The sequence below is a fragment of the Pristiophorus japonicus genome, chromosome 9 (assembly GCF_044704955.1).
Source record: "Pristiophorus japonicus isolate sPriJap1 chromosome 9, sPriJap1.hap1, whole genome shotgun sequence".
Lineage (NCBI taxonomy): Eukaryota > Metazoa > Chordata > Chondrichthyes > Pristiophoridae > Pristiophorus > Pristiophorus japonicus.
Genome location: NC_091985.1, coordinates 30,183,290 through 30,208,682, shown reverse-complemented (window position 1 = coordinate 30,208,682; position 25,393 = coordinate 30,183,290). Strand labels below are relative to the sequence as shown.

Genomic DNA, 25,393 nt, shown 5'->3' with positions numbered 1-25,393 from the left:
CCTAACCTATCTAAGTCACTCTACAGCCTCATAGCATCCTCCTCACAGCTCACACTGCCACCCAACTTAGTGTCATCTCAGTCCTTAATTTCCTACCCCATATCCTGAGACTGTGAGTTCTTGTTCTAGACTTCCCAGCCAGGGGAAACATCCTCTCCGCATCTAGTCTGTCCAACCCCGTCAGAATTTTATACGTTTCAATGAGATCCCCACTCATTCTTCTAAACTCTAGTGAATACAGGCCGAGTCCACCCTCATACACTCACAATAAAGGGTGAAATTGAGTACTGTATACAATGAGCAAGTGTGACCTTAGCTCCTTTAATAAGATTCCAGAGTGCAGGTATCTCGTGGGTGACCTGCTTGTATACTGTGCTCCCAAGGGATGCTGGGATCCCTTGGGACTCCAACAGGTGGTCCCTCTGGTGGTCAGCTGTCATGCAGGTTACAAAGGGTTAAATACATAACATCACTCCCCCGTGAAGTCAACAGTACACTTATTTACAAGGTGAGACGATCTAAGGCTTTACGATCCCTTGTCGATCATCTCGATACAAATGCGGGTGTGGGTGAGATGGTCAGTTCTTCACTGGGCTGTTGGGCAGCTGGCCTTGCTGGGCTGCTGGGGATGATGAGTTCGGTTTTGTGGTCAACCATGATGTCAGTTGCCACTTGTGTGTGTGTTGAAGGGTCAAAGTTGGTGGTGTCCTCTTCAGGTTGTTCGTAGCTGTTGGTGAACCGCAATTTGATTTGGTCCAAATGTTTTCTGTGCGTTTGTCCATTGGCCAACTTGACCTGAAACACCCTACTCCCTTCTTTGGCTGTGACCGTGCCAGCGAGCCATTTGGGATCATGTCCATAATTGAGTACAAACACAGAATCATTGATCTCAATATCGCGTGAGTAATTTGCGCAGTCATGGTACACACTTTGTTGATGCCACTTGCCCCCCATGTGATCATGGAGATCAGGGTGGACAAGAGAGCCTTATTTTAAGCGCCCTTTTCATGAGCAGCTCGGCTGGGGGAACCCCGGTGAGTGAGTGGGGTCTGGTGCGGTAGCTGAGCAGCACTCGGGACAATCGGGTCTGCAGGGAGCCTTCCGACACACGCTTCAAGCTTTGCTTGATGGTCTGAACTCCCCGTTCTGCCTGGCCGTTGGATGCGGGCTTGAACGGGGCAGATGTGACGTGTTTGATCCCGTTGCGGGTCATGAATTCCTTGAATTCAGCACTGGTGAAGCACGGCCCAGTGTTGCTGACTAGGATATCAGGCAAGCCGTGCATAACAAACATAGCTCGTAGGCTTTCAATGGTAGCCGTGGACGTGCTTACAGACATTATTGCACATTAAATCCATTTTGAGTAAACGTCCACGACAACCAAAAACATTTTGCCTAGGAATGGACCTGCATAGTCTACATGGATCCTCGACCATGGTTTGGAGGGCCACGACCACAAACTTAGCGGTGCCTCTCTGGGTGCATTGCTCAGTTGAGAGCAAGTGTTGCACTGGCGCACGCATGACTCTAAATCGGAGTCGATGCTGGGCCACCACAAATGGGATCTGGCGATGGCTTTCATCATTACGATGCCTGGGTAAGTGCTGTGCCGTTCACATATGAATGTGTCTCTGCCTTTCTTGGGCAAGACCACATGATTGCCCCACAATAGATAGTCTGCCTGCAGGGACAACTCGTCTTTGCGTCTGTGGAACGGCTTAATCACCTCCTGCATCTCCACTGGGACACCGGACCAGCTCCCATGGAGGACACAGTTTTTTACCAAGGACAGTAAAGGATCCTGGCTGGTCCACGTCCTGATCTGGTGGGCCGTAACAGTGGGGGGGGGGACTTCTCGTTCTCAAATGCCTCCGTGATCATGAGCAAGTCCGCTGGTTGTGCCATTTCCACCCCGGTGGTGGCAATGGCAGCCGACTGAGAGCATCTGTGCAGTTCTTTGTGCCCAGTCTGTGGCAGATTACATAGTTGTATGCCGACAGCATGAGCACCCATCTTTGGATGTGGGCAGAGGCATTGGTGTTAATCCCTTTGCTCTCAGAGAACGATATGAGCGGTTTGTGGTTAGTTTCAAGCTCAAACTTGAGGCCAAATAAGTACTGGTGCATTTTTTTTACCCTGTAGACGCACGCCAGAGCCTCTTTTTCAATCATGCTGTAGGCCCTTTCGGCCTTAGACAAACTCCTGGACGCATAAACGACCGGTTGCAAAATCCCCGATTCGTTAGCCTGTTGTAACACACATCCGACCCCATATGACGATGCACTAATCGTTTACAAGGGTTATACAGGACAAGCAGTTTGTTAGAACACAACAGATTTCTGGCTTTCTTAAAAGCAGCCTCTTGTGAATTCCCCCATACCCAGTCGTTTCCCTTGCGCAGTAGCGCATGTAGGGGTTCTAGCAGGGTGCTTAACCCAGGTAAGAAATTATCAAAATAGTTAAGGGGTCCCAGGAACGACCGCAGCTCCATCACGTTCTGTGGTTACGGCGCGTTCTTGATGGCCTCCGTCTTGGCGTCGGTGGATCTGATGCCGTCTGCTGAGATTCTCCTTCCCAAGAACTCGACGTCCTGTGGCAGGAAAACACACTTCGAGTGTTTCAACCTGAGCCCCAGCGATCCAACCGACTAAGAACCTCTTCCAGATTCTTCAAGTGCTCCATGGTGTCCCGACCTGTAACCAATATGTCATCCTGGAAGATCACTGTGCAAGGAACCGACTTTAGCAGGCTCTCCATGTTCCGCTGGAATATCGCTGCTGCTGACCGAATCCCGAACGGGCACCGGTTGTAGATAAACAGACCTTTGTGCGTGTTGATGCAGGTGAGGCCTTTCAAAGACTCCTCCAGCTCCTGTGTCATGTAGGCCGAGGTCAAGTCTAACTTTGTTAACGTCTTCCCTCCAGCCAGGGTCGCAAATAGGTTGTCTTCTTGGGTAGCGGGTACTTGTCCTGCAGCGAAAAACAGTTAATCGTTACTTTATAGTCCCCACAAATTCTAGCTGTGCCGTCCTCCTTAAGTACCGGGACAATTGGACTGGCCCAGTCGCTGAATTCCACCGGCACGATGATGTCTTCACGTTGCAGCCTGTCCAGCTCAATTTCCACTTTTTCACACATCATGTACGGTACCGCTCGAGCCTTGTGGTGGATGGGTCGCGTACCGGGAACTAAATGGATCTGCACTTTCGCCCCCGAGAAGCTTCCGATGCCTGGCTCGAACAATGATGGGAACTTGCTCAGAACCTGGGTCCATGAGGCGTCGTCGATGGACGAAAGCGCTCGGATGTCGTCCCAGTTCCAGCAAATTTTTCCCAGCCAGTTTCTGCCAAACAACGTGGGGCCATCCCCTGGTACAATCCATTCGTGTACTGCTCCATCTTAGGAGACTTTGACTTCTGCACTGCCAATTACAGGGATTAGTTCCGTGGTGCAAGTCCTTAGTTTGGTGTGAATGGGGCTGAGTTGGGCCTGTGTGCCTTCTTCCCTCACAGCCTGTCGAAGGCCTTTTTACTCATTATGGACTGACTTGCCCCCGTGTTCAGCTCCACAGATACTGGAATACCATTCAGTTCAATTTTCAACATTATTGGTGGACATTTCGTAGTGAATCTGTGTACCCCATACACTTCTGCCTCCTCACTACGAGTCTACAATTCAGCTTGATCCACAGTAGATCTTCCTCTGTGTTATGTATGGAGAAAGAGTCAGACTGAACACTGTGAGCTCAAAGTAAAGTGTGACCGTAGTCTTTTATTACATGTCTCCAGAGTCTCTCTCCAACCTGTGAGGCCTCCTTAAATACCTGTGCTCCCAAGGGATTATGGGATCCCTTGGGACTCCGGGGAATGAGCCCTCTGGTGGCTGTCCAGAGTAAATACAAGTTTACATATATAACAACCCCCCGCCCCGCCAAAGTCAACAGTATAACTATTTACAAGTTGAGTCAATCTGGGGCCCTTCTTACCTTGGTTGATCGTCTCGGTGTGAAAGCTGGTATTGGTAAATCAACTGTTGGGCCCTCGCTGGGCAGCTGTGCCGGTTGCCACTGGTGTGTATGTTGGGGGGTCAAAGAATGTAGGGTCCAAAGTGGATTGCTCAGGATAATCGTGAATCTGAGTTTGATTTGGTCCAAATGTTTCCGGTGAATGAGTCCATTTGAAAGTTTGACCCGAAACACCCTGCTTCCCTCTTTGGCCATGACAGTGCCGGGAAGTCACTTGGGACCGTGTCCATAATTCAATACAAATACAGGATCATTGACTTCAATCTCACGTGACACATTTGCGCTATCATGGTATGTACTTTGTTGAAGCCGCCTGCTCGATACCTGTTCATGTAGATCAGGGTGAACTAACGAGAGCCTTGTCTTAAGTGCTCTTTTCATGAGAAGTTCAGCAGGCGGGATCCCAGTGAGCAAGTGGGGTCTCATGCGGTAGCTAAGTAGGACTCGGGATAGGCGAGTCTGCAGTGAGCCTTCAGTTACCCTCTTCAAGCCCTGCTTGATGGTTTGCACTGCTCTCTCTGCCTGACCATTGGACGCTGGTTTAAACGGGGCAGATGTGATATGTTTGATCCCGTTGCGGGTCATGAATTCTTTGAACTCAGCACTGGTAAAACATGGCTCGTTGTCGCTCACCAGGACATCGGGTAAGCCGTGAGTGGCAAACATGGCCCGCAGGCTTTCAGTAGTGGCAGTGGACGTGCTAGCCGACATTATATCACATTCAATCCATTTGGAGTAAGCATCTACAACCACAAGGAACATTTTACCCAAGCACGGACTGCATAGTCGACATGTACCCTAGACCACAGTTTGGAGGGCCAAGACCATAAGCTTAGCAGCGCCTCCCTGCTTAACTGCGAGCATGTATTACATCTGTGCACGCAGGACTCTAAGTCCGCATCAATACCGGGCCACCACAAGTGAGATCTGGCTATCGCTTTCATCATTACGATGCCTGGGTGGGTACTGTGAAGGTCACTGATGAAGGTGTCTCTGCCCTTCTTGGGAACTACTACTCGATTGCCCCACAGAAGGCAGTCTGCCTGTATAGACATTTCATTTTTGCGCCGCTGAAATGGCTTTATCTCTTCCTGCATTTCCACTGGGATACTGGACCAGCTCCCGTGAAGCACACAGTTTTTGACTAGGGACAATAAGGGGTCCTGGCTCGTCCAGGTTTTGATCTGCCGGGCAGTGACGGGTGATTGCTCACTCTCAAATGCTTCCATAACTATGGCTAGATCTGCGGGCTGCGCCATTTCCACCCTCATGGTGGGCAATGGCAGCCTAGTGAGAGCATCGGTGCAGTTTTCTGTGCCTGGCCTGTGGCAGATCGCGTAGTTGTATGCGGACAACGTGAGCGCCCATCTCTGGATGCGGGCCAATGCATTAGTGTTTATCCCCTTACTCTCGGAGAACAGGGATATGAGTTATTTATGGTCAGTTTCCAATTCGAATTTTAGCCCAAAGAGATATTGATGTATTTTCTTTACCTCATAGACACACGCTAACGCTTCTTTTTCAATCGTGCTGTAGGCTCTCTCAGCCTTAGACAGACTCCTGGATACATAAGCAATCGGTTGTAATTTGCCCAAATCATTAGCTTGTTGCAATACACACCCGATGCCATATGACGATGCATCACATGCTAGTACCAAACGCTTACATGGATCATACAACACAAGCAATTTGTTTGAGCATAACAATTTTCTCGCTTTTACAAAGGCATTTTCTTGACTTTTGCCCCATACCCATTCATCCCCTTTACGCAGTAAGGCGTGCAGTGGTTCTAACAGTGCGCTGAGACCCGGTGAGAAGTTACCAAAGTAGTTCAGGAATCCTAGAAACGACCGCAGCTCTGTCACGTTCTGTGGCCTCGGTGCGTTCTCGATTGCCTCCGCCTTCGAATCGGTGGGTCTGATGCCATCCGCCGCAATCCTCCTTCCCAGGAACTCCACTTCAGGCGCCAGGAAACCGCACTGCGAGCATTTTAACCTGAGCCCCACGCAGTTGAGTCGACTAAGAACCTCCTCCAGGTTCTGCAGGTGTTCGACTGTGTCCCAAGCTGTAACCAAGATGTCGTCCTGGAAGACCACGATGTGCGGGACCAACTTCAGTTCGCTTTCCATGTTTCTCTGGAATATCGCCGCCACTGATCGAATTCCAAACGGGCATCTGTTATAAATTAAAAGACCTTTGTGCATGTTGATGCAGGTGAGGGCCTTCAATGATTCCTCTAGTTCCTGCGTCATGTAGGCAGAAGTAAAATCCAGCTTCGTGAATGTCTTTCCTCCCGCTAGCACGGCCTTTGGTAGTGGATATTGGTCCTGCAGGGAGAAACGATTGATGTTACTTTGTAATCGCCACAGATTCTGACCGTGTCGTCTCCCTTGAGGACTGGGACATTAGGACTGGCCCACTTGTTGAACTCGATCGGTGAGATGATGCCCTCTCTTTTCAGCCGATCTAGCTCGATCTCTACCCTTTCTCTCATCATGTACGGTAGTGCTCTTGCCTTGTGATGGATGGATCGCGCCCCTGGAATTCGGTGAATCTGCACTTTTGCTCCTTGAAATTTCCCGATGCCTGGTTCGAACAGCGAAGGGAACTTGTTTAAGACCTGGGCACACAAAATGTCGTCAGCGGGCGATAGCGCTCGGAGGTCGTCCCACTTCCAGCATATCTTTCCCAGCCACTCCTGCCGAGCAGCGTGGGACCATCGCCTGGTGCCACCCAGAGTGGTAACTTGTGAACTGCTCCAGCGTAGGAGACCTTTACAGTAGCACTGCCGATTACAGGAATCAGTTCCTTTGTGTAAGTTCTTAGTTTCGTGCGAATTGGAGAAGACTGGCCTTGAGGCCTTGCTGCACCACAGTTTCTCGAAAGTCCTTTTGCCCATGGTGGACTGGCTCGCGCCCATGTTCAGCTCCATTGACACCGGGAGTCCATTTAGTTCAACATTCAGCATCATCGGGGGACAATTCGTGGTGAATGTGTGCACCCAATGTACCTCTGCTTCCTCGGTCTGAGGCTCTGGTTTGTCGTGATCCTCCATGGATCTGTCCTCCTCTGCAACATAGTGTTTGCAGGTTTAACAGGATTAGCAGCTCGCCTGCACATACGTTGGAGGTGTCCCATTGTTCCACAGGCCTTGCAAACGTACCCTTTGAATCGGCATGAATGGAAACGATGATCACCCCCGCAGCACCAACAAGGTGTTAATGGCCTTGCATTCATCACCCTTGATGGTGGACTCAGACATCTGCAGATGTGCAGCTGCAGGTATGTGTGACCTGCCCTGTACTTTGCGATTTGGAAACAACATCACTTTGTTCACAGTACTTGTAGCAGCACTTGTGTGCTGAGAGATTTGTTTAGTATTGTCACTGGTGGCAATGAACGCCTGGGCTATCGCTATGGCCTCACTCAAGGTTGGGGTCTCTACAGTCAAAAGTTTGCAAAGTATGGTTTCGTGGCCAATGCCAAGTAAAAAAAAGTCTCTGAGCATGTGTTCCAAATGTCCTTCAAATTCACAATGTTCTGCAAGGCGTCTTAGCTGAGCGACATAACTCGCCACTTCCTGGCCTTCAGACGTTTTGTAGGCGTAGAACCGGTACCTTGCCATCAGAACGCTTTCCTTCGGGTTCAAATGCTCTCGGACCAGTGTGCACAAATCATCGTATGATTTCTCCATGGGTTTTGCTGGAGTGAGCAGATTCTTCATGAGGCCATACGTTGGTGCCCCACAGACGGTGAGGAGAATCGCCCTTCGTTTGACAGCATTCTCTTCCCTATCTAGCTCGTTGGCTACGAAGTATTGGTCGAGTCGCTCCACAAAAGTTTCCCAATCATCTCCCTCTGAGAATTTCTCCAGGATGCCCACTGTTCCCTGCATCTTTGGGTTCGCTATCTGTATCTCGTCGCCAATTGTTATGTATGGAGAAAGAGTCAGACTGAACACTGTGAGCTCAAAGTAAAGTGTGACCTTAGTCTTTTATTGCAGGTCTCCAGAGTCTCTATCCAACCTGTGAGGCCTCCTTAAATACCTATGCTCCCAAAGGATGATGGGATCGCTTGGGGCTCCAGGGGATGAGTCCTCTGGTGGTTGTATAGAGTAAATACAAGTTTACATATATAACACTCTGCAATGTGGTGGGGGTTTGCAGGGTTTGCAGCTTGCCTGCACATTTGTTGGAGGTGTCCCATTGTTCTGCAACCATTGCACGCATAGTGCTTAAAGTGGTATTGATGGGGCCAATGATCACCCCCGCAGCACCAACAGTGTATTAACTGCCTCGCATTAATGATTGATGGCGGACTCTGGGTTATCTGAAGACGGGCCGCAGTGGCCGGTGTGTATGTTCTGCCATGTACATTTATGCTCAAGACCGACGTTACTTTATGCACAGTACTGGCCGAAACTTCTTTACTCTGAGAAACCTGCTTGGTGTTGTCGCTGGTGGACATAAATGCCTGGGCTATCGTTATGGCTTTACTTAGATTCGGAGTTTCTACAGTCAACAGTTTGCGAAGGATTGTCTCATGTCCAATACCCAGTACAAAAAAGTCTCTGAGCATTTGTTCTAGGAATCCCTCAAATTTGCAATGTCCTGCAAGGCGACATAGCTCGCCACTTCCTGGCCCTCCAATTGTTGACACATGTAGAACCAATATCTCACCATCAAAACGTTTTCCTTAGGATTTAGGTGCTCCGGGACCAGCATACACAATTCTTCGTAGGATTTCTGTTGGTTTTGCCGGGGCCAGGAGATTCTTCATGAGGCCATAGGTTGTTGCCCCACAGACAGTTAGGAGGATCGCTCTTCGTTTGATAGCGTTCTCGTCCCCTTCCAGCTCTTTGGCCACGAAGTATCGGTCGAGTCTCTCCACGATGGCCTCCCAATCATCCCCTTCTGAGAACTTCTCCAGGATGTCGACTATTCTTTGCATTTTCGCGCGGTTGTTCGTTATCTCGTCGCCAATTGATACACTCACAATAAATGGTGTAACTGAGCACTGTGTACAATGAGCAAGTGTGACCTTAGCTCATTTAATAAGATTCCAGAGTGCAGGTACCTCATGGGTGGCCTGCTTATATACTGTGCTCCCAAGGTATCCTTGGGACTCCAACAGGTAGGCCCTCTGGTGGTCAGGTGTCATGCAGGTTACAAAGGGTTAAATACATAACAGACCCAATCTCTCCTCTTATGACAGTCCTGCCATCCCAGGAATCAGTCTGATGAACCTTTGCTGCACTCCCTCTATGGCAAGTACAGGTATATCCTTTCTTAGGTAAGGAGATCAAAACTGCACACAATACTCCAGGTGTGGTCTCACCAAAGCCCTGAGTAACTGTAGTAAGACATCCTTGCTCCTGTACTCGTACCTTCCTACAGGTAAAGCAATTTCACTGGGCAAAAAGAACAGGGAGGCTTGGAGATGAATTCAATGGATAAATTGAATCATGTTATTGTGAAATGTGACAACTTTTAAAAAAAAGTTATTTTGTTTAAAACCTTCTTTTTAGACAATGGAAATTTCAGTTACTGAGTTAAAAAAAAAATTTGTTTTTCGGAAAGCATTTTGAGCAATTTGTGGGTCAAAGATATTGCAGCACCAAACAATGATGTTACAGGGAGTCATGACAGGTAATATTAAAAATCTTATTAGAGTACCACATACTGGTATTGCAGGGAAACTCAATAGGTAAATGTCCCAAGGAAGTGTGGATATTTTTACATTGGAATTGTATAGGAAAGGTTTACATTGTAGTTTTCGGAGACCTATGCAATAATTTTAATATGTTACCAGAAAGTGTGAAAGTAAATGGATCGAGACGGCCTGACATTGTGCTGGCTATTGGCAATTTTATAATGAAACATGTGCCTTAGCAATGGATTAGCAAACTTCTGCCGTACGTAATGTAAATGTGAGAAAATACTTTTGTTAAATTTAAATTTTTTTCAAAAAGCATTACTGATAGCATAGATAAGGGGAACGCTGCAGAGGTAGTGTATGGATTTTCAGAAGGGTTTTGATAAACTCTGACCCAGTGCTGAAGCTCGGAGAGTAAAAGAGACAGAGGTGAGATGAAGATTTATTTTTACGCAGCAAGTTATTATACTCTGGAATGCGCTGCCTGAAAGGGTGGTGGAAGCAGATTAAACAGTAACTTTTGAAAGGGAATTGGACAGATACGTGAAGGGGGGTAAATTGCAGGGCTATGGCGACAGGGCAGGGCAGTGGGACTGATTGGATCGCTCTATCAACGAGCCAGCACAGGCACGATGGGCCGACCAGCCTCCTTCTGTGCTGTTAAATTCTGTGAGTAAATGGGTTCAATGTTCAGCACTGCCACACTGACCTCCATCATTGCCAGGTGCTCCGATTCTCCGTAAATGGTTACATCCATCCTGATTCGCAGGATGATCTGTTGGTGGTCTCAAAATTAAAATTTTCACGATATTTGGCCTTAAAACAACCAGATACTGTGAAATTTATACAAAGCTGTGGAAGCCTGATGTTTGTCATCCTGACTCCCAGTGGGACCCAAAGTAGAATGGGATCATTTATCAAGGCTGGGTTGCAACAGTGACCCTTGAACAGACTTTCCTGTTTAAAATTCAGCTGCAAAGTCTGCGTCATTCATGTCGCTATCGTATGGCACGTGGGCAGAACAGTGGCAAATGGGATTCAATCTGGAGAAATGTGAGGTAATGCATTTGGGAAGGGCTAACAAGTAAAGGGAATACACATTAAATGGTAGGACACTGACAAGTGTAGAGGAACAAAGGGACCTTGGAGTGTCCACAGATTCCTGAAGATAAGGTGGTTAAGAAGGCATACGGAATGCTTGTCTTTATTAACCGAGGCACAGAATACAAGAGCAGGGAGGTTGTGCTTGAACTGTATAAAACACTGGTTAGGCCACAGCTAGAGTACTGCGTGCAGTTCTGGTCACCGTATTACAGGAAGGATGTGATTGCACTAGAGAGGGTACAGAGGAGATTTACGAGGATGTTGCCAGGAGTGGAGAATCTTGGCTATTGGTTGGATAGGCTGGGTTTGATTCCCTTGGAAGAGAGGAGGCTGAGGGGAGACCTCAATGAGATGTATAAAATTATGAGAGCCTAGATATAGTAGGTAGAAAGGGCGTATTTCCCTTAGCAGAGGGGGCAAAAACCAGGGGCATAGATTTAAAGTAATTGGTAGCAGGTTTAGAGGGGATTTGAGGGGAAATGTCTTCACACAGAGGGTTGTGGGGGTCTGGAACTCATTGCCTGAAAGGGTGGTAGAGGTAGAAACCCTCACCACATTTAAAAAGTACTTGGATGTGCACTCGAAGTGCCGTAACCTACAGGGCTACGGACCAAGAGCTGGAAAGTGGGATTAGGCTGGATAGCTGTTTGTCGGCTGGCGCAGACACAATGGGCCAAATGGACTCCTTCCGTGCTGTAACTTTCTATGACTCTATTCTATGCCTGGTTGATTATCAGACACATGCTGGCACTCCTACTCCGACTCCTGACTGATCATAAGAACATAAGAATATAAGAAATAGGAACAGGAGTAGGCCATACGGCCCCTCGAGCCTGCTCCGACAGTCAATAAAATCATGGCTGATCTGATCATGGACTCAGCTCCACTTTCCCACCCGCTCCCCATAACCCCTTATCCCTTTATCGTTTAAGAAACTGTATTTCTGTCTTAAATTTATTCAATGTCCCAGCTTTCTCAGTTTCTCTGAGGCAGCGAATTCCACAGATTTACAACCCTCTGAGAGAAGAAATTTCTCCTCATCTCAGTTTTAAATGGGCGGCCCCTTATTCTAAGATCATGCCCTCTAGTTCTAGTCTCCCCCATCAGTGCAAACATCCTCTCTGCATCCAACCTGTCAAGCCCCCTCATAATCTTATATGTTTCGATAAGATCACCTCTCATTCTTCTGAATTCCAATGAGTAGAGGCCCAACCTACTCAACCTTTCCTCATAAGTCAACCCCCTCATCTCCGGAATCAACCTCGTGAACCTTCTCTGAACTGCCTCCTAAGCAAGTATATCCTTTCGTAAATATGGAAACAAAAACTGTACGCAGTATTCCAGGTGTGGCCTCACCAATACCCTGTACAGCTGTAGCAAGACTTCCCTGCTTTTATATTCCATCCCCTTTGCAATAAAGGCCAAGATTCCATTGGCGTTCCTGATCACTTGCTGTACCTGCATACTAACCTTTTGTGTTTCATGCACCAGTACCCCCATGTCCCGCTGTACTGCAGCACTTTTGCAATCTTTCTCCATTTAAATAATAACTTGCTCTTTGATTTTTTTTTCTGCCAGGTTGATGGGTTTGAATTTTATGTTCAAAATGGCACCAATATTAAAATCTTTAGCTTCTGCAAAACCTATTTCCAGTCTAGCGCAGGAGTCACAATTACATTTCAGTGAGATTTTGGCTGCATGAGCAGAATATAACTTGTCCAGGCTCCTATCCATATTTAATTGAATATTGTCAGACTGGCATTTGTTGATGAATTATTTAAACACAGAGCAATGCCCAGGTTAACAAAAGAATCATAGTCTTAGGAACAATTTTATGCCTATTAAAAATACATAAAAGATTCTGTGACACTATTTCAAAGAAGAGCAGGGGAGTGCTCCTCGGTGTCCTGGCCAATATTTATCTCTCAACCAACATCACTAAAACAGATGATCTCATAGCTGTTAGTGGGACCTTACATTTGTCATGTGAGACCAAATTGGCTGCCACGTTTCCTACATTACAACAGTAACCACTTCAAAAGTACTTCATTGGTTGTAAAGTGCTATGGGACATCCTGAGGTCATGAAAGGTGCTATAAAAATGGGCCAGACCGGTAAGTTGGAAGGCAGGGCAAAATGGTGCAGCGCACCGCCCCTTTAAATTGCGCTCCGTGAGCAGAGTGCATCTCACGAGGCTGGCCCTGACGTTGCCCGTGGCAGCCTCACGGGGTGCTGCACAATTTCTGCCGCTGGGCGAAAAGGGGCCACCGCATATGGCGATGATATGGCGCAGCGGCCCGGGGCTCTACCAGCAGGGGTGTGTTGCTACTGCTTTTGTGCCTCTGCTAACTCCCCGCAATTTCTCCAGAGTCAGTAGCATCCCCCCGTCTCCTGGGTGAAAACACTTTTGTGTCCCGTTAGCGCCCCCGGAGGCACGAACGGTTGGCACACAAGCAAGGGAATTTCACCCCCAAAGAGTAATGCATTGTATCACCTCATTTCCTTAATTGGCAGCAGATAACAAACTAGGCTGAGTAGTGAGATCATGGGTTACGTCATTCCAATTGTTCCATGTAATGTATTTTGATTCTTGCCATTAGTATTGCACAGGAATTTTGCAATGTGTTATAATGGAGCGGGTAAGGACTGTGTTCAGCAACTTTGGAGGCCAAAACACCACAAGGTCAATGATTTTGTACCAGTGCACTCGACTCTGATGAGGTACTGGAAAGTAGCCACCATCCATGGAAATGTATCCCAGCAGCAATCAAATCCTTGGAGGGAGAAAGTGGAGGGAGTGGATTGATGCTTTGTGTCAGGACGTATGGGACTGCCTTGGTACAGACTTAATCTAACTAACTTTGTTTTAAAGTGATTCCAGATAAGACCATGAGAAACAACCATTTGTCCCATCTGGCACCACCAACAGTGCAGCACTCCCTCAGTACTACACTGAAATGACAGCCGAAATTATATATTCAAATCTCTGGAGTCGGCCTTGAATCCACCATCTCCTGACTTAGAGGTGAGAGTGTTACCAATGAGCCAAGGCTGACACCAAAAGCTCACGTTATTTATTTGTTAGCTGTGGCTCAGTGGGTAGCACTCTCGTCTTCTGAGTCAGAAGGTTGTGGGTTCAAGTCCCACTCCGGATACTTGAGCGCAAAAATCTAGGCTGACACTCCATCATCATCATAGGCAGTCCCTCGAAATCAAGGAAGTCTTGCTTCCACTCTAAAAATGAGTTATCAGGTGGCTGTACAGTCCAATGCGGGAATTACAGTCTCTGTAACAGATGGGACAGACAGTGGTTGAAGGAAAGGGTGGGAAGTGGGCCTGGTTTGCCGCACGTTCCTTCCGCTGCCTGCGCTTGATTTCTGCATGCTCTTGGCGATGAGACTCGAGGTGCTCAGCGCCCTCCCGGATGCTCTTCCTCCATTTTGGGCAGTCTAGGCTGACAGTCCAGTGCAGAGCTGAGGGTGTGCCGCACTACCAGAGATGCCACAAAGAAAGAAAGACCTGCATTTATATAGCGCCTTTCAAGACCACCATACGTCTCAAAGTGCTTTACAGCCAATTCAGTACTTTTGAAGTGCATTCACTGTTGTAATGTGGGAAACACCATCTTTCAGATAAGATGTTAAACCGAGGCCCTGTTTGCTCTCTCAGGTGAAAATAAAAGATCCCATGGCACTATTTCGAAGAAGAGCAGGGGAGTTATCCCCAGTGACCTGGCCCATATTTATCCTTCAAAAGTGCTTAATTGGCTGTAAAGTCCTGAGATCGAGAAAGGCGCTTATATAAATGCAAGTCTTTCTTTCTTTGACTGGCTGCTTCCCAGGACCTGGTTCCAGAAGCCCAAAAATTAATGTAACCTTCAATACCATTCCTAATCTGACATTTATCAAACTCTTAAGAGTCCTCGGGGCCGAAATTCAGGTGGGCCAGAAAACTGGCGCACCTATGAGTTTTTAGCTGGTGTGGTGAGTAGATCTTTTTGAATTTTTGACTTTGAATTTTTTTCAAAGTCCTACAGCTGACTGGCTGAAAATGGTTTGGTTGGGCCGTCCGCCGCTGACAATCAACGTGGTGATGTCACAGCATGTATGCGTCACCACGCTCTCTTCCCTCCGTTAAAGGGGAGAGATTGGATCGCTTTTTTAACTTTGGCCACTGGGCCACCAGGGAGGGTTTTGGCCGGGCCAGCGGCCTGGCACCCAAGAGATGCCCGCTGGCGGTGCAGCCGAACCCCGGGGCAGTATTTTGCCGGCGGATCGGCAAGTCATCCGGCAAAAATTCTTCCATTGCGGCCACGGCAGTGGGCCCTTCCCTTTAAGGGCAGCCGCATTGCCGGACTGCACTCAGTTCGGAGATGGTGCACCGATAAACCTGCCGGGGCACCGCGCAGCGGGGGGAATCGCTGGATTGAGCTGAAAATGGATAGGTATTTATTTTAGTTTGATTTGGTTGTGCATCTATTTGGGCGGGGTGGGGTCCAGCCGAAAAAACCCTGACCTGAATTTTGATCAGGTCGACCTGTTGACTCCAAAGCGGCGGCCATTCGATTTTTAGGAATGGCCGCCGCAAACGAGCATTAACGGGTTTCCTTGGGACCCTGCATTTCGGCCCCCTTTAGTTCAGTTTAAGAACATCAGTAATCTGGCAGAGTTATCAATGGTTAACTTTACAAAAATGAAAAACCAAAACATGGAATTAAAATGTAATCGTTACAGGGTTTGTAGATGACACATCCTGTAAGAATTCTGTGTGTTTCAATGAGATCACCTCTCATTCTTCTAAACTCTAGAGAATATAGGCCTAGTCTACTCAATCTCTCCTCATAGGACAATCCCCCCATCCCAGGAATCAGTCTGGTGAACCTTTGTTGCACTCCCTCTATGTCAAGTATATCCTTCCTCGGGTAAGGAGACCAAAACTGTATACAATACTCCAAGTGTGGTCTCACCAGGGCCTGATATAATTGCAGTAAGACGTCTTTACTCTTATACTCAAATCCTCTTGTAATAAAGTGTAAAGTCCTTACTCGACAGTATGAAACCACATGAGGCACATTCTGGGAACAAGGTCACTCGGTGACCTTAACTCTTCATTCACAGGACTCCAAGTGATGACCCTGCGTGGGACCTCCCTTTTTATACCTGTGTGATCAGGTAAGGAGTGTCTCCCACAAGTTCACCCCTTGTGGTCAAGGTGTGCATCTAGTTTGAGTGCGTACAGTAATACAGTGGTGTTACATTGTGGTTACATACATGACATCACCTTCGCCCCCCAAAGTCATATTGGGATCATAGGTTTAGTCTTTCAGGTGGTCTACGCTCCCTCGTGGAGCGCCGCAGTTGGGGCTCTGGTTGTTGGACTCTGACGTGAGTGTCTGTCACCTGTGGTGATTCCGGCCTGTCCGGGCTGACCGCAGGGACTGTGCATTCTTCTGATTGCTCTTGTTGCTCGTTCACTGGCGGTGTTGTGAGCTCCATCTCATGGTCTTCTTCAGGTTCCTCCGTGTCGATGCTGAACCATTTTTTTACTTGGTCCAGATGTTTACGGCATGTCTGACCATTGTTGAGTTTTACCACGATGACCCTATTCCCCTCTTTGTCAATTACAGTGCCCTCAAGCCATTTGGGCCCCATGGCGTGATTGAGGATGAATACAGGATTATTTATTTCTATACACCTCCCCCTCGCATTACGGTCATGGTATTCGTTTTGTGACCTGCGCTTGCCCTCAACTATGTCGGTCAGGACTGGGTGAATGAGGGACAACCGAGTTTTGAGTGTCCGTTTCATTAGTAGCTCTGCGGGCGGGACCCCCGCGAGCGAGTGCGGTCGGGATCTATAGGCCAGCAGGAGGCGCGACAGGCGGCATTGTAGGGAGGGTCCTTGAATCCTGAGCATACCTTGCTTAATGATTTGGACTGCACGTTCTGCCTGGCCATTGGAGGCCGACTTAAACGGTGCAGTCCTGACGTGGTTAATGCATTGCCCGACATAAACTCTCGGAATTTGTGGCTTGTGAAACATGGGCCATTATCACTAACCAGGATGTCCGGCAAGCCGTAGGTTGCAAAGATCACACGGAGGCATTCCACGGTGGTGGATGACGTGCATGAATTCAGATCCATTTCGAGTATGCATCTACCACAATAAGGAACATCTTCCCCATGAACTGGCCCGCGTAGTCAACATGAATGCGTGACCATGGCCTGGTGGGCCAGGGCCACGGGCCGAGCGGGGCCTCCCTGGGGGCATTACTCAGCTGGGCACACGTTGTGCACCTACGAACACAGTGTTCCAGGTCTGAATCAATTCCAGGCCACCAAACGTGTGACTGGGCAATGGCCTTCATCAGCACAATGCCTGGGTGCTCGCTGTGGAGTTCCCGGATGAATGCCTCCCTGCCCTTCTGGGGCACAACTACCCGGCTGCCCCATAGTAGGCAGTCAACTTGGATGGAGAGCTCATCCATCCGTCTGTGGAACGGTCTGACCTCCTCAGGGCATGCTCCGTGTGCAGGCACCCAATCCCCAGTCAGGACAGATTTCTTAATCAGGGATAGGAGGGAATCTCTGTTTGTACAGATTTTGATCTGGCGGGCTGTGATGGGGGAGCCTGCGCTGTCAAAGGCATCGACAGCCATGACCATCTCGGCGCTTTGCTCCGCTGCCCCTTCAGTGGTGGCCAGTGGAAACCTGCTGAGCGCGTCAGTGCAATTTTCAGTGCCGGGCCGGTGCAGGATGGAGTAGTCATAAGCAGCCAGCATGAGGGCCCATCGCTGTATGTGAGTTGATGCGTTGGCATTGATAGCCTTGCTGGCAGATAACAGGGATGTTAATGGCTTGTGGTCCGTCTCTAACTCAAACTTCCTCCCAAAGAGATACTGATGCATTATTTTTACCCCATAGACACATGCAAGCACTTCCTTCTCGACCATGCCATATCCCCGTTCTGCTTGATAGAGCGACCTGGAGGCATAAGCCACAGGTTGTAGTTGACCCTCAGTAATGCCCTGCTGCAACACGCACCCAACCCCATAGGACGATGCATCACAAGTAAAAACCAATTTTTTTCAGGGGTCGTACAGAGTCAACAACTTGTTTGAACAAAGTAGGTTTCGCGCCCGATCAAAAGCCCATTCCTGACAGTCCCCCCAAAACCAATCGCAACCCTTACGCAGGAGCACATGTAGCGGCTCCAACAACATGCTCAAGTTCGGCAGAAAGTTTCCGAAATAGTTCAGCAGTCCCAGGAATGAACACAACTCCGATGTGTTACAGGGTCTGGGTGCTCGGCGAATCGCCTGTGTTTTGGATTCGGTGGTCCGAATCCCATCTGCAGCAACCCTCCTGCCCAGAAACTCAACCTCAGGAGCTAAAAACACACATTTAGACTTCTACCTACCTGGTCCAGTCGGCGTAGCACCTCCTCCAGGTTGTGGAGGTGTTCCTCGGTGTCTTGACCCGTGGTGAGGATGTCGTCCTGGAATACGATCGTTCAGGAATGGATTTAAGCAGGCTTTCCATGTTTCGTTAAAAAATCGCGGCCGCTGATCGAATGCCAAATGGGCACCTGTTATAAACAAACAGTCCCTTGTGCGTGGTGATAGTGGTCAGTAGTTTGGATTCGTCGGCCAGTTCCTGGGTCATATAGGCTGAAGTGAGGTCCAACTTGGTGAACAGCTTGCTGCCTGCCAGTGTGGCAAAAAGGTCCTCCACTCTCGGGAGCGGGTATTGATCTTGCAGGGACACCCGATTGATGGTGGCCTTGTAGTCGCCACAGCTCCTGACAGAGCCATCCGCTTTTAGGATGGGAACGATGGGGCTCACCCATTTGCTGAATTCAACAGGCGAGATGATGCCCTCTCTCAACAGCCAGTCCAATTCGCTCTCGATCTTTTCCCGCATTACATACGGCACCGCTCTGGCTTTGTGGTGCACTGGCCTGGCGTCCGGGGTGATGTGTATCACTACTTTAGTGCCTTTGAAAGTTCCGACGCCAGGTTGGAATAGTGAATCGAATTGTTGCAGAACTTGTGAGCACGAACTTCGTTCCACAGATGACATTGTGTGAACCTCCCCCCATTTCCAGTTCATCTCGGCTAACCAGCTCCTCCCCAACAGTGCGGGACCATTGCCCGGGACAATCCAGAGTGGTAGCCGATTCACTAACCCATTGTGTGTGACAGCCAACATTGCACTGCCTAGCACCAGAATGATTTCTTTAGTGCAAGTCCGTAATTGTGTCTCAACACATGCTAATTTTGGTCTACTGGCTTTAAATGGCCAGAGCTTCTCAAATTGCTGAGCGCCCATGAGTGACTGGCTGGCCCCAGTGTCCAGCTCCATGCGTACAGGGATACCATTTAACAAAACCTTCATCATCATGGGTGGCGCTTTGGTGTATGAACTGTGAATATTCGCCACATGGACCCGCTGAACCTCGGCGTCCATCGATTTGCCCCAAAAGTCATCCTGCCTCAGAGGACCCTCTTCTGGTCCATCCGCCTCATATATTAGTCTGGTTGCAGGCTTCCTGCACATTCAAGCTAAATGGCCACTGAGATTGCAGTTTCTGCAGACAAACTGTTGAAATCTGAAAGATCGAGCTGAGTGTTTTCCCCCACACCTCCAGCATGAGTTAAAGTTTCCATTGTTGGGAACAAAGAGACTATGGCTTGGCATTCCGCGCTGACTATCCCTTGGACTGCTCTTAAGTATCCTATTAGTGGGTGTCAATGGCCCCATCCCGGGCCGCATTGTGCCTTGTGATGGTGTAAATGTCCGTTCAGCCTGCCATTATCTCTGTTGAAGTCCTACTCTGGGGTCTATTGCTGTCTGGGGGGTGTCGAACTGCCCCTGCCTGCCTGCGGGGCTCTGAGTCGCATTGATGATGTTGACTTCCTGATCCATCACCGCGTTAGAGGCAGAATTGCACGCGTATATTATTTTCGTCTCTTCCTCCCCCACCATGAAAGTTTGAGCTAGCAACGACGCCGCTTCCAAGGTCAAATCCTTGGTCTCAATTAATTTGCGAAAAATCCCCGCATGACCGATGCCCTCGATAAAGAAGTCCCTTAGCATCTCCCCCCTGCAGGCGTCTGTGAACTTAGAGGCTGGTCAAACGCCGGAGGTCCGCTACGAAGTTCGGTATGCTCTGTCCTTCCTGACGTCGGTGGGTGTAGAATCTGTGTCGGGCCATATGTATGGTGTAGAATCTGTGTCGGGCCATATGTATGCTGGTTTGAGGTGCTCCTCAATCAATTTGCTAAGTTCTTCAAAGGCTTTGTCCGCCGGCTTTTTGGGTGCTAGTAAGTCCTTCATGAGCGTATAAGTCTTTGGTCAAAAGATGAGCCCTTCGCTTGTCGGCCGCTGCATCCCTCAGCCATTCTTTCGTAACGAAGCTTTGCTGAAGCCTCTCGACAAAATCATCCCAGTCTTCCCCAACACAGTACCGTTCCTCTGTACTATCGATGGCCATTCTCGTGGGTCGTGAATTCCCGTTTCTCATCGCCAATGTAAAGTCCTTACTCGACAGCATGAAACCACACGAGGCATATTCTGGGAACAAGGTCACTCTGTGACCTTAACTCTTTATTCACAGGACTCCAAGTGATTACCCTGCGTGGGACCTCCCTTTTTATACCTGTGTGATCAGATAAGGAGCGTCTCCCACAGGTTCACCCCTTGTGGTCAAGGTGTGCATCTAGGTTGAGTGTTTACAGTAATACAGTGGTATTACATTGAGGTTACATACATGACATAAAGGCTAACATGTCATTTGCTTTCTTAATTGCTTGCTGTACCTGCATTTTAACTTTGTGTTTCGTGCACAGGGAAACCCAGGCGTCAGGACACCTTGCATGCATTAGAGGAAGAAATAAACGGTGGATGTGTTAAGACATCCTGGAGAGACACATGTTGGACAACTTGGGGGTGGGAAGTAAATGTTTTCTGGGAAATGTCGGAAAAGGAATTCATTGTCAGGCATTCTGATATAAACCGGATGACTTTGAAGTCTCGTGAGAAGAAAGCATTGTTTGTTTTCTGAAATGCAAAGTGTTCGTATAAGGGATTGAGTGTTCGCGATGTCGCCCACGAGTGGTTCAGTTTTCAGGTAATAAAACGGGGGTAGTGAGTCCTTTTACGAATGATAATGGCAGGTAAAAGAAGTTTTGTTTGAGGTAAGTGCTTCTGAGGTGGACAGTGGCAAACTGTTTTCACAGTGAGTCTGTTTGAGGGAGGAGAGCATACTGGGAGATCTGAGAGATGCAGTGATCGTGACCATCTTTAAAAAAGGGGACAAGTCCGACTGCGGCAACTGCAGAGGGATCTCTCTGTTGTCAGCCACTGGGAAAGTCGTCGCTAGAGTCCTCCTCAACTATCTTCTCCCTGTGGCTGAGGAGCTCCTGCCGGAGTCAGTGGGGATTTCATCTTCTATGGGGCACAACGGACATGATTTTTGCAGCGCGACAGCTACAGGAAAAATGCAGGGAACAGCACCAGCCCTTATACATGGCCTTCTTCGACCTTACAAAGGCCTTTGACACTGTCAACCGCGAGGGTCTATGGAGCGTCCTCCTCCATTTTGGATGCCCCCAAAATTTCGTCACCATCCTCCGCCTGCTCCACATGCAGGCCGTGATACTTACCAACGGATCCACTACAGACCCAATCCACGTCCAGACTGGGGTCAAACAGGGCTGCGTTATCGTCTCAATCTTCCTCGCTCCCATGCTCCACCTCACAGTCAACAAGCTCCCCGCTGGAATGGAACTAAACTACAGAACCAGTGGGAACCTGTTCAACCTTCGCTGTCTCCAGGCCAGGTCCAAGACCACCCCAACCTCTGTTGTCGAGCTACAGTACGCAGACGACACCTGCGTCTGCGCACATAGAGGCTGAACTCCAGGACATAGTCAACGTATTTACTGAGGCGTACGAAAGCATCCGTAAGACAAAAGTCCTCTACCAGCCTGTCCTCGCCGCACAGCACTGCCCCCACACCGTCATCAAGATCCACAGCGCAGCCCTGGACAAAGTGGACCATTTCCCATACCTCAGGAACCTCTTATCAACAAGAGCAGACATTGAAGACGAGATTCAACATCGCCTCCAGTGCACCAGTGCAGCCTTTGGCCGCCTGAGGAAGAGTGTTTGAAGATCAGGCCCTCAAATCTACCACCAAGCTCATGGTCTGCAGGGCTGTAGTAATACCCACCCTCCTGTATGGTTCAGTGACATGGACCATGTACAGTAGGCACCTCAAGTCGCTGGAGAAATACCACCAACGATGCCTCTGCAAGATCCTACAAATCCCCTGGGAGGACAGACACACCAATATTAGCGTCCTCAACCAGGCCAACATCCCCAGCATTGAAGCACTGACCACACTCGATCAGCTCCGCTGGGCAGGCCACATCGCATGTCAGACATGAGACTCCAAAGCAAGCGCTCTACTCGGAACTCCGTCACGGCAAATGGGCCAAAGTTGGGTAGAGGAAACGTTACAGGGACACCCTCAAAGCCTCCCTGAAAAAGTGCGACATCCCCACTGACACCTGAGATTCCCTGGCCAAAGACCGCCCTAAGTGGAGGAAGTGCATCCGGGAGGGCTCTGAGCACCTTGTGTCTCATCGCCGAGAGCATGCAGAAATCAATCGCATGCAGCGGAAAGAGCGTGCGGCAAACCAGTCCCACCCACCCCTTCTGTCAACAACTATCTGTCCAACCTGTGACAGGGACTGTGGTTCTCGTATTGGACTGTTCAGCCACCTAATGACTCATGCTTCCACTCTAAACAAGTCTTCCTCGATTCCGAGGGACTGCCTATGATGATTATGATGTTTTCAGAGGGTTTGGGAAATCATAGAATAGCTACAGCGCAGGTCATTCGGCTCGTCGAGCCCGTGCAGCCAATAAATACATCAATTCGACATTTCCCTTTGCTGTAGTTAAAATATGCTGTACAAAGGAGCATGGTGTTCTAGTTTGTCAGCGTGGGCACGAAAGATACCGAGACTAGTACATTCACTCTCTGTATATAGTTAAAAGTCCTACCCCCTTTACTGTGTATCAACTCTGTTCCGTACACTCCGCTATGACGTCTCCTGCTGACATGAAACGGGCTGTTGCGAGCCAGAGGAGAAAGGGAGTTGCTTAACAAAAGGCGCGATAAGAACATAAGAAATAGGAGCAGGAGTAGGCAATACAGCCCCTCGAGCCTGCTCCGCCATTTAATACAATCATGGCTGATCCGATCATGAACTCCGGTCCACTTCCCTGCCTGCTCCCCATAACTCCTTATCAGTTAAGAAACTGTCTATCTCTGTCTTAAATTTATTTTATGACCCAGCTCTCTGAGGCAGCGAATTCCACAGATTTACAACCCTCAGAGAGAAGAAATTCCTCCTCATCTCAGTTTTAAATGGGCGGCCCTTTATTTTAAGATTATGTTCCCTAGTTCTAGTCTCCCCTATCAGTAGAAACATCCTCTCTGCATCCACCTTGTCAAGCCTCCTCATAATCTTATACGTTTCAATAGCATCACCTCTCATTCTTCTGAATTCCAATGAGTAGAGGCCTAACCTACTCAACTTTTCCTCATAAGTCAACCCCCTCATCTCCGCAATCAATATATCAATCGCTAGAAATGTTCTTTTGTTTCCGCGACTCCAGATATAATTGCGATAATGAGTACAAGAGGCATCGTGTTTAATGATTTCTAAACTTTATTGACTGCACCCCTCCCTGCAGAATCCGCACTTTTGATTGTGATTATTCGCTGGACATCTTGCTGCCGCTTCCCAGTTGACAGACGAAGAAAAAAATTGCCAAGTTCGAGAAAGGCAAAGTTTTTCTACGAGTTCATTCTTGGGAAATGAGCGTCGCTGGCAAGGCTGGCATTTATTTCCCCATTCCGCAGTTGCCCACAGGTGGTGATGGTGGAGGATCTTCATCGTTGTGGAGGTTTGATATAACCGAGATGTTTGCTGGGCCACTTCGGGCAGTAATTAAGAGTCAACAACCTTGTTGCCAGACTGGAGTCACGTATACAGCATGACGCCGTTATACAGCGCCGTGAACTTGGCACAACGTCCCAAGGCGCTTCGCGGGAGCGTAAAGCATAAAAATTCGACACTGAGCCAGGGAGGGAGAGGGGGCAGAGATAGGGAGAGAGCAGAGATAGGGAGGGAGGGGGTGGGCAGAGATAGGGAGGGAGGGGGGGGACAGAGATAGGGAGGGGGGGGTGGGCAGAGATAGGGAGGGGGGCAGAGATGGGAGGGAGGGAGGTGGCAGAGATAGGGAGGGAGGGGGGTGGCAGAGATAGGGGTGGGGGAGAGATGGGGGGGGGGGAGAGATAGGGAGGGCGACAGAGATAGGGAGGGAGGGGGCGACAGAGATAGGGAGGGAGCGACAGAGATAAAGGGGGGGACAGAGATAGGGAGGGGGCGACAGAGATAAAGAGGAGGAAGGGGGAGATGGATTGTGCAGAAGGGTTGCAGGGCCGCAGAAGTTTGCCAGGACACGGTCAGAGGATGAGCAATCCCAGCGATGGCTGCTGGAGTGAGAAGCCCCCGCTCCGGGCCCCCGGGCTCAGAGCCGGCACGGCCAGCCCCCGCCCACCACCACGGTCTCTCCGGTGATGTAGCTGGCGTCCTGCGAGCAGAGGAAGGAGACGGCGCCGGCGCACTCGTGCGGCTCGCCCAGCCGCCCCATGGCCACGTTGTGCTCCAGGCGCCGGCGCGGGCCCTCGTGCTGCCACAGGGCGGCGCTGAAGCGCGTGCGGATGACGCCGGGCGCCAGGCAGTTGACGCGGATGTTGTGGGCGGCCAGCTCGTGGGCCAGCACCTTGGTCAGGCCGAGCAGCGCCGTCTTGCTGACGCAGTACGGCCCGATGGCGGCCATCGGCGTGTAGCCGCCGGCCGAGCCCACCAGCACGATGGAGCCGCCGCCGGCCCGCCGCATGTGCGGCACCACCAGCTTGGCCAACAGGAAGGCCGCCTTGACGTTGACCTGGAAGATCTTGTCCCAGGCCTCCTCCGGGCAGTCCACGGTGCTGCCGGCGTACGGGTTGACGGCGGCGTTGGACACCACGATGTCGATGGCCCCGTGGCGCCGGAGCGTCTCGTCCACCAGCGCCTCCAGGTCGGCCCGCTGGCCGGCGTGGCACACGGCGCCCGACACCTCCAGCCCCTCGGCCCGCAGCTGGCCCACCGCCTCGTCCACGCCGGCCTGCTTGCGGCTGCTCACCATCACCCGGGCCCCGTCCTGGGCCAGGCGGCGGGCGATGGCCAGCCCGATGCCCCGGGTGGAGGCAGTCACCAGGGCCACTCGGCCCGCCAACACCGCGGGCGGCATGGTGCAAGGACCGGAGACTTTGCACCGGAACCGAGACTTTGCACCGGAACTTTCCACACCCTCGTCTCCTCCTCCTTTCTACTCCTCCCCCCCCCCTCTCCATCTTCTCCCCCCCCCCTCTCCATCTTCTCCCCCCCCCCTCTCCATCTTCTTCCCCCCCCCCCCCTCTCCATCTTCTTCCCCCCCCCCCCCCTCTCCATCTTCTTCCCCCCCCCCCCCTCTCCATCTTCTTCCCCC

At 49.8% G+C, this 25,393-nt stretch overlaps 2 protein-coding genes across 3 annotated transcripts in view; both read right to left on the bottom strand.

The window, feature by feature from the left end:
• Positions 1-25,393, bottom strand: part of pld5 (phospholipase D family member 5) — a 109,565-nt gene that overhangs the window by 8,889 nt on the left and 75,283 nt on the right. The window lies entirely within an intron of this gene.
• On the bottom strand, positions 24,003-25,204 carry dhrs4 (dehydrogenase/reductase (SDR family) member 4). The gene has a single exon (XM_070889239.1). The coding sequence runs from the start codon at positions 25,154-25,156 to the stop codon at positions 24,392-24,394; it is 765 nt and encodes a 254-aa protein (XP_070745340.1). The 5' UTR covers positions 25,157-25,204; the 3' UTR covers positions 24,003-24,391.

Bases quoted from the DNA above. Each gene is read 5' to 3' on its own strand.
- dhrs4 (XM_070889239.1), bottom strand. From the start codon at position 25,156: ATGCCGCCCGCGGTGTTGGCGGGCCGAGTGGCCCTGGTGACTGCCTCC.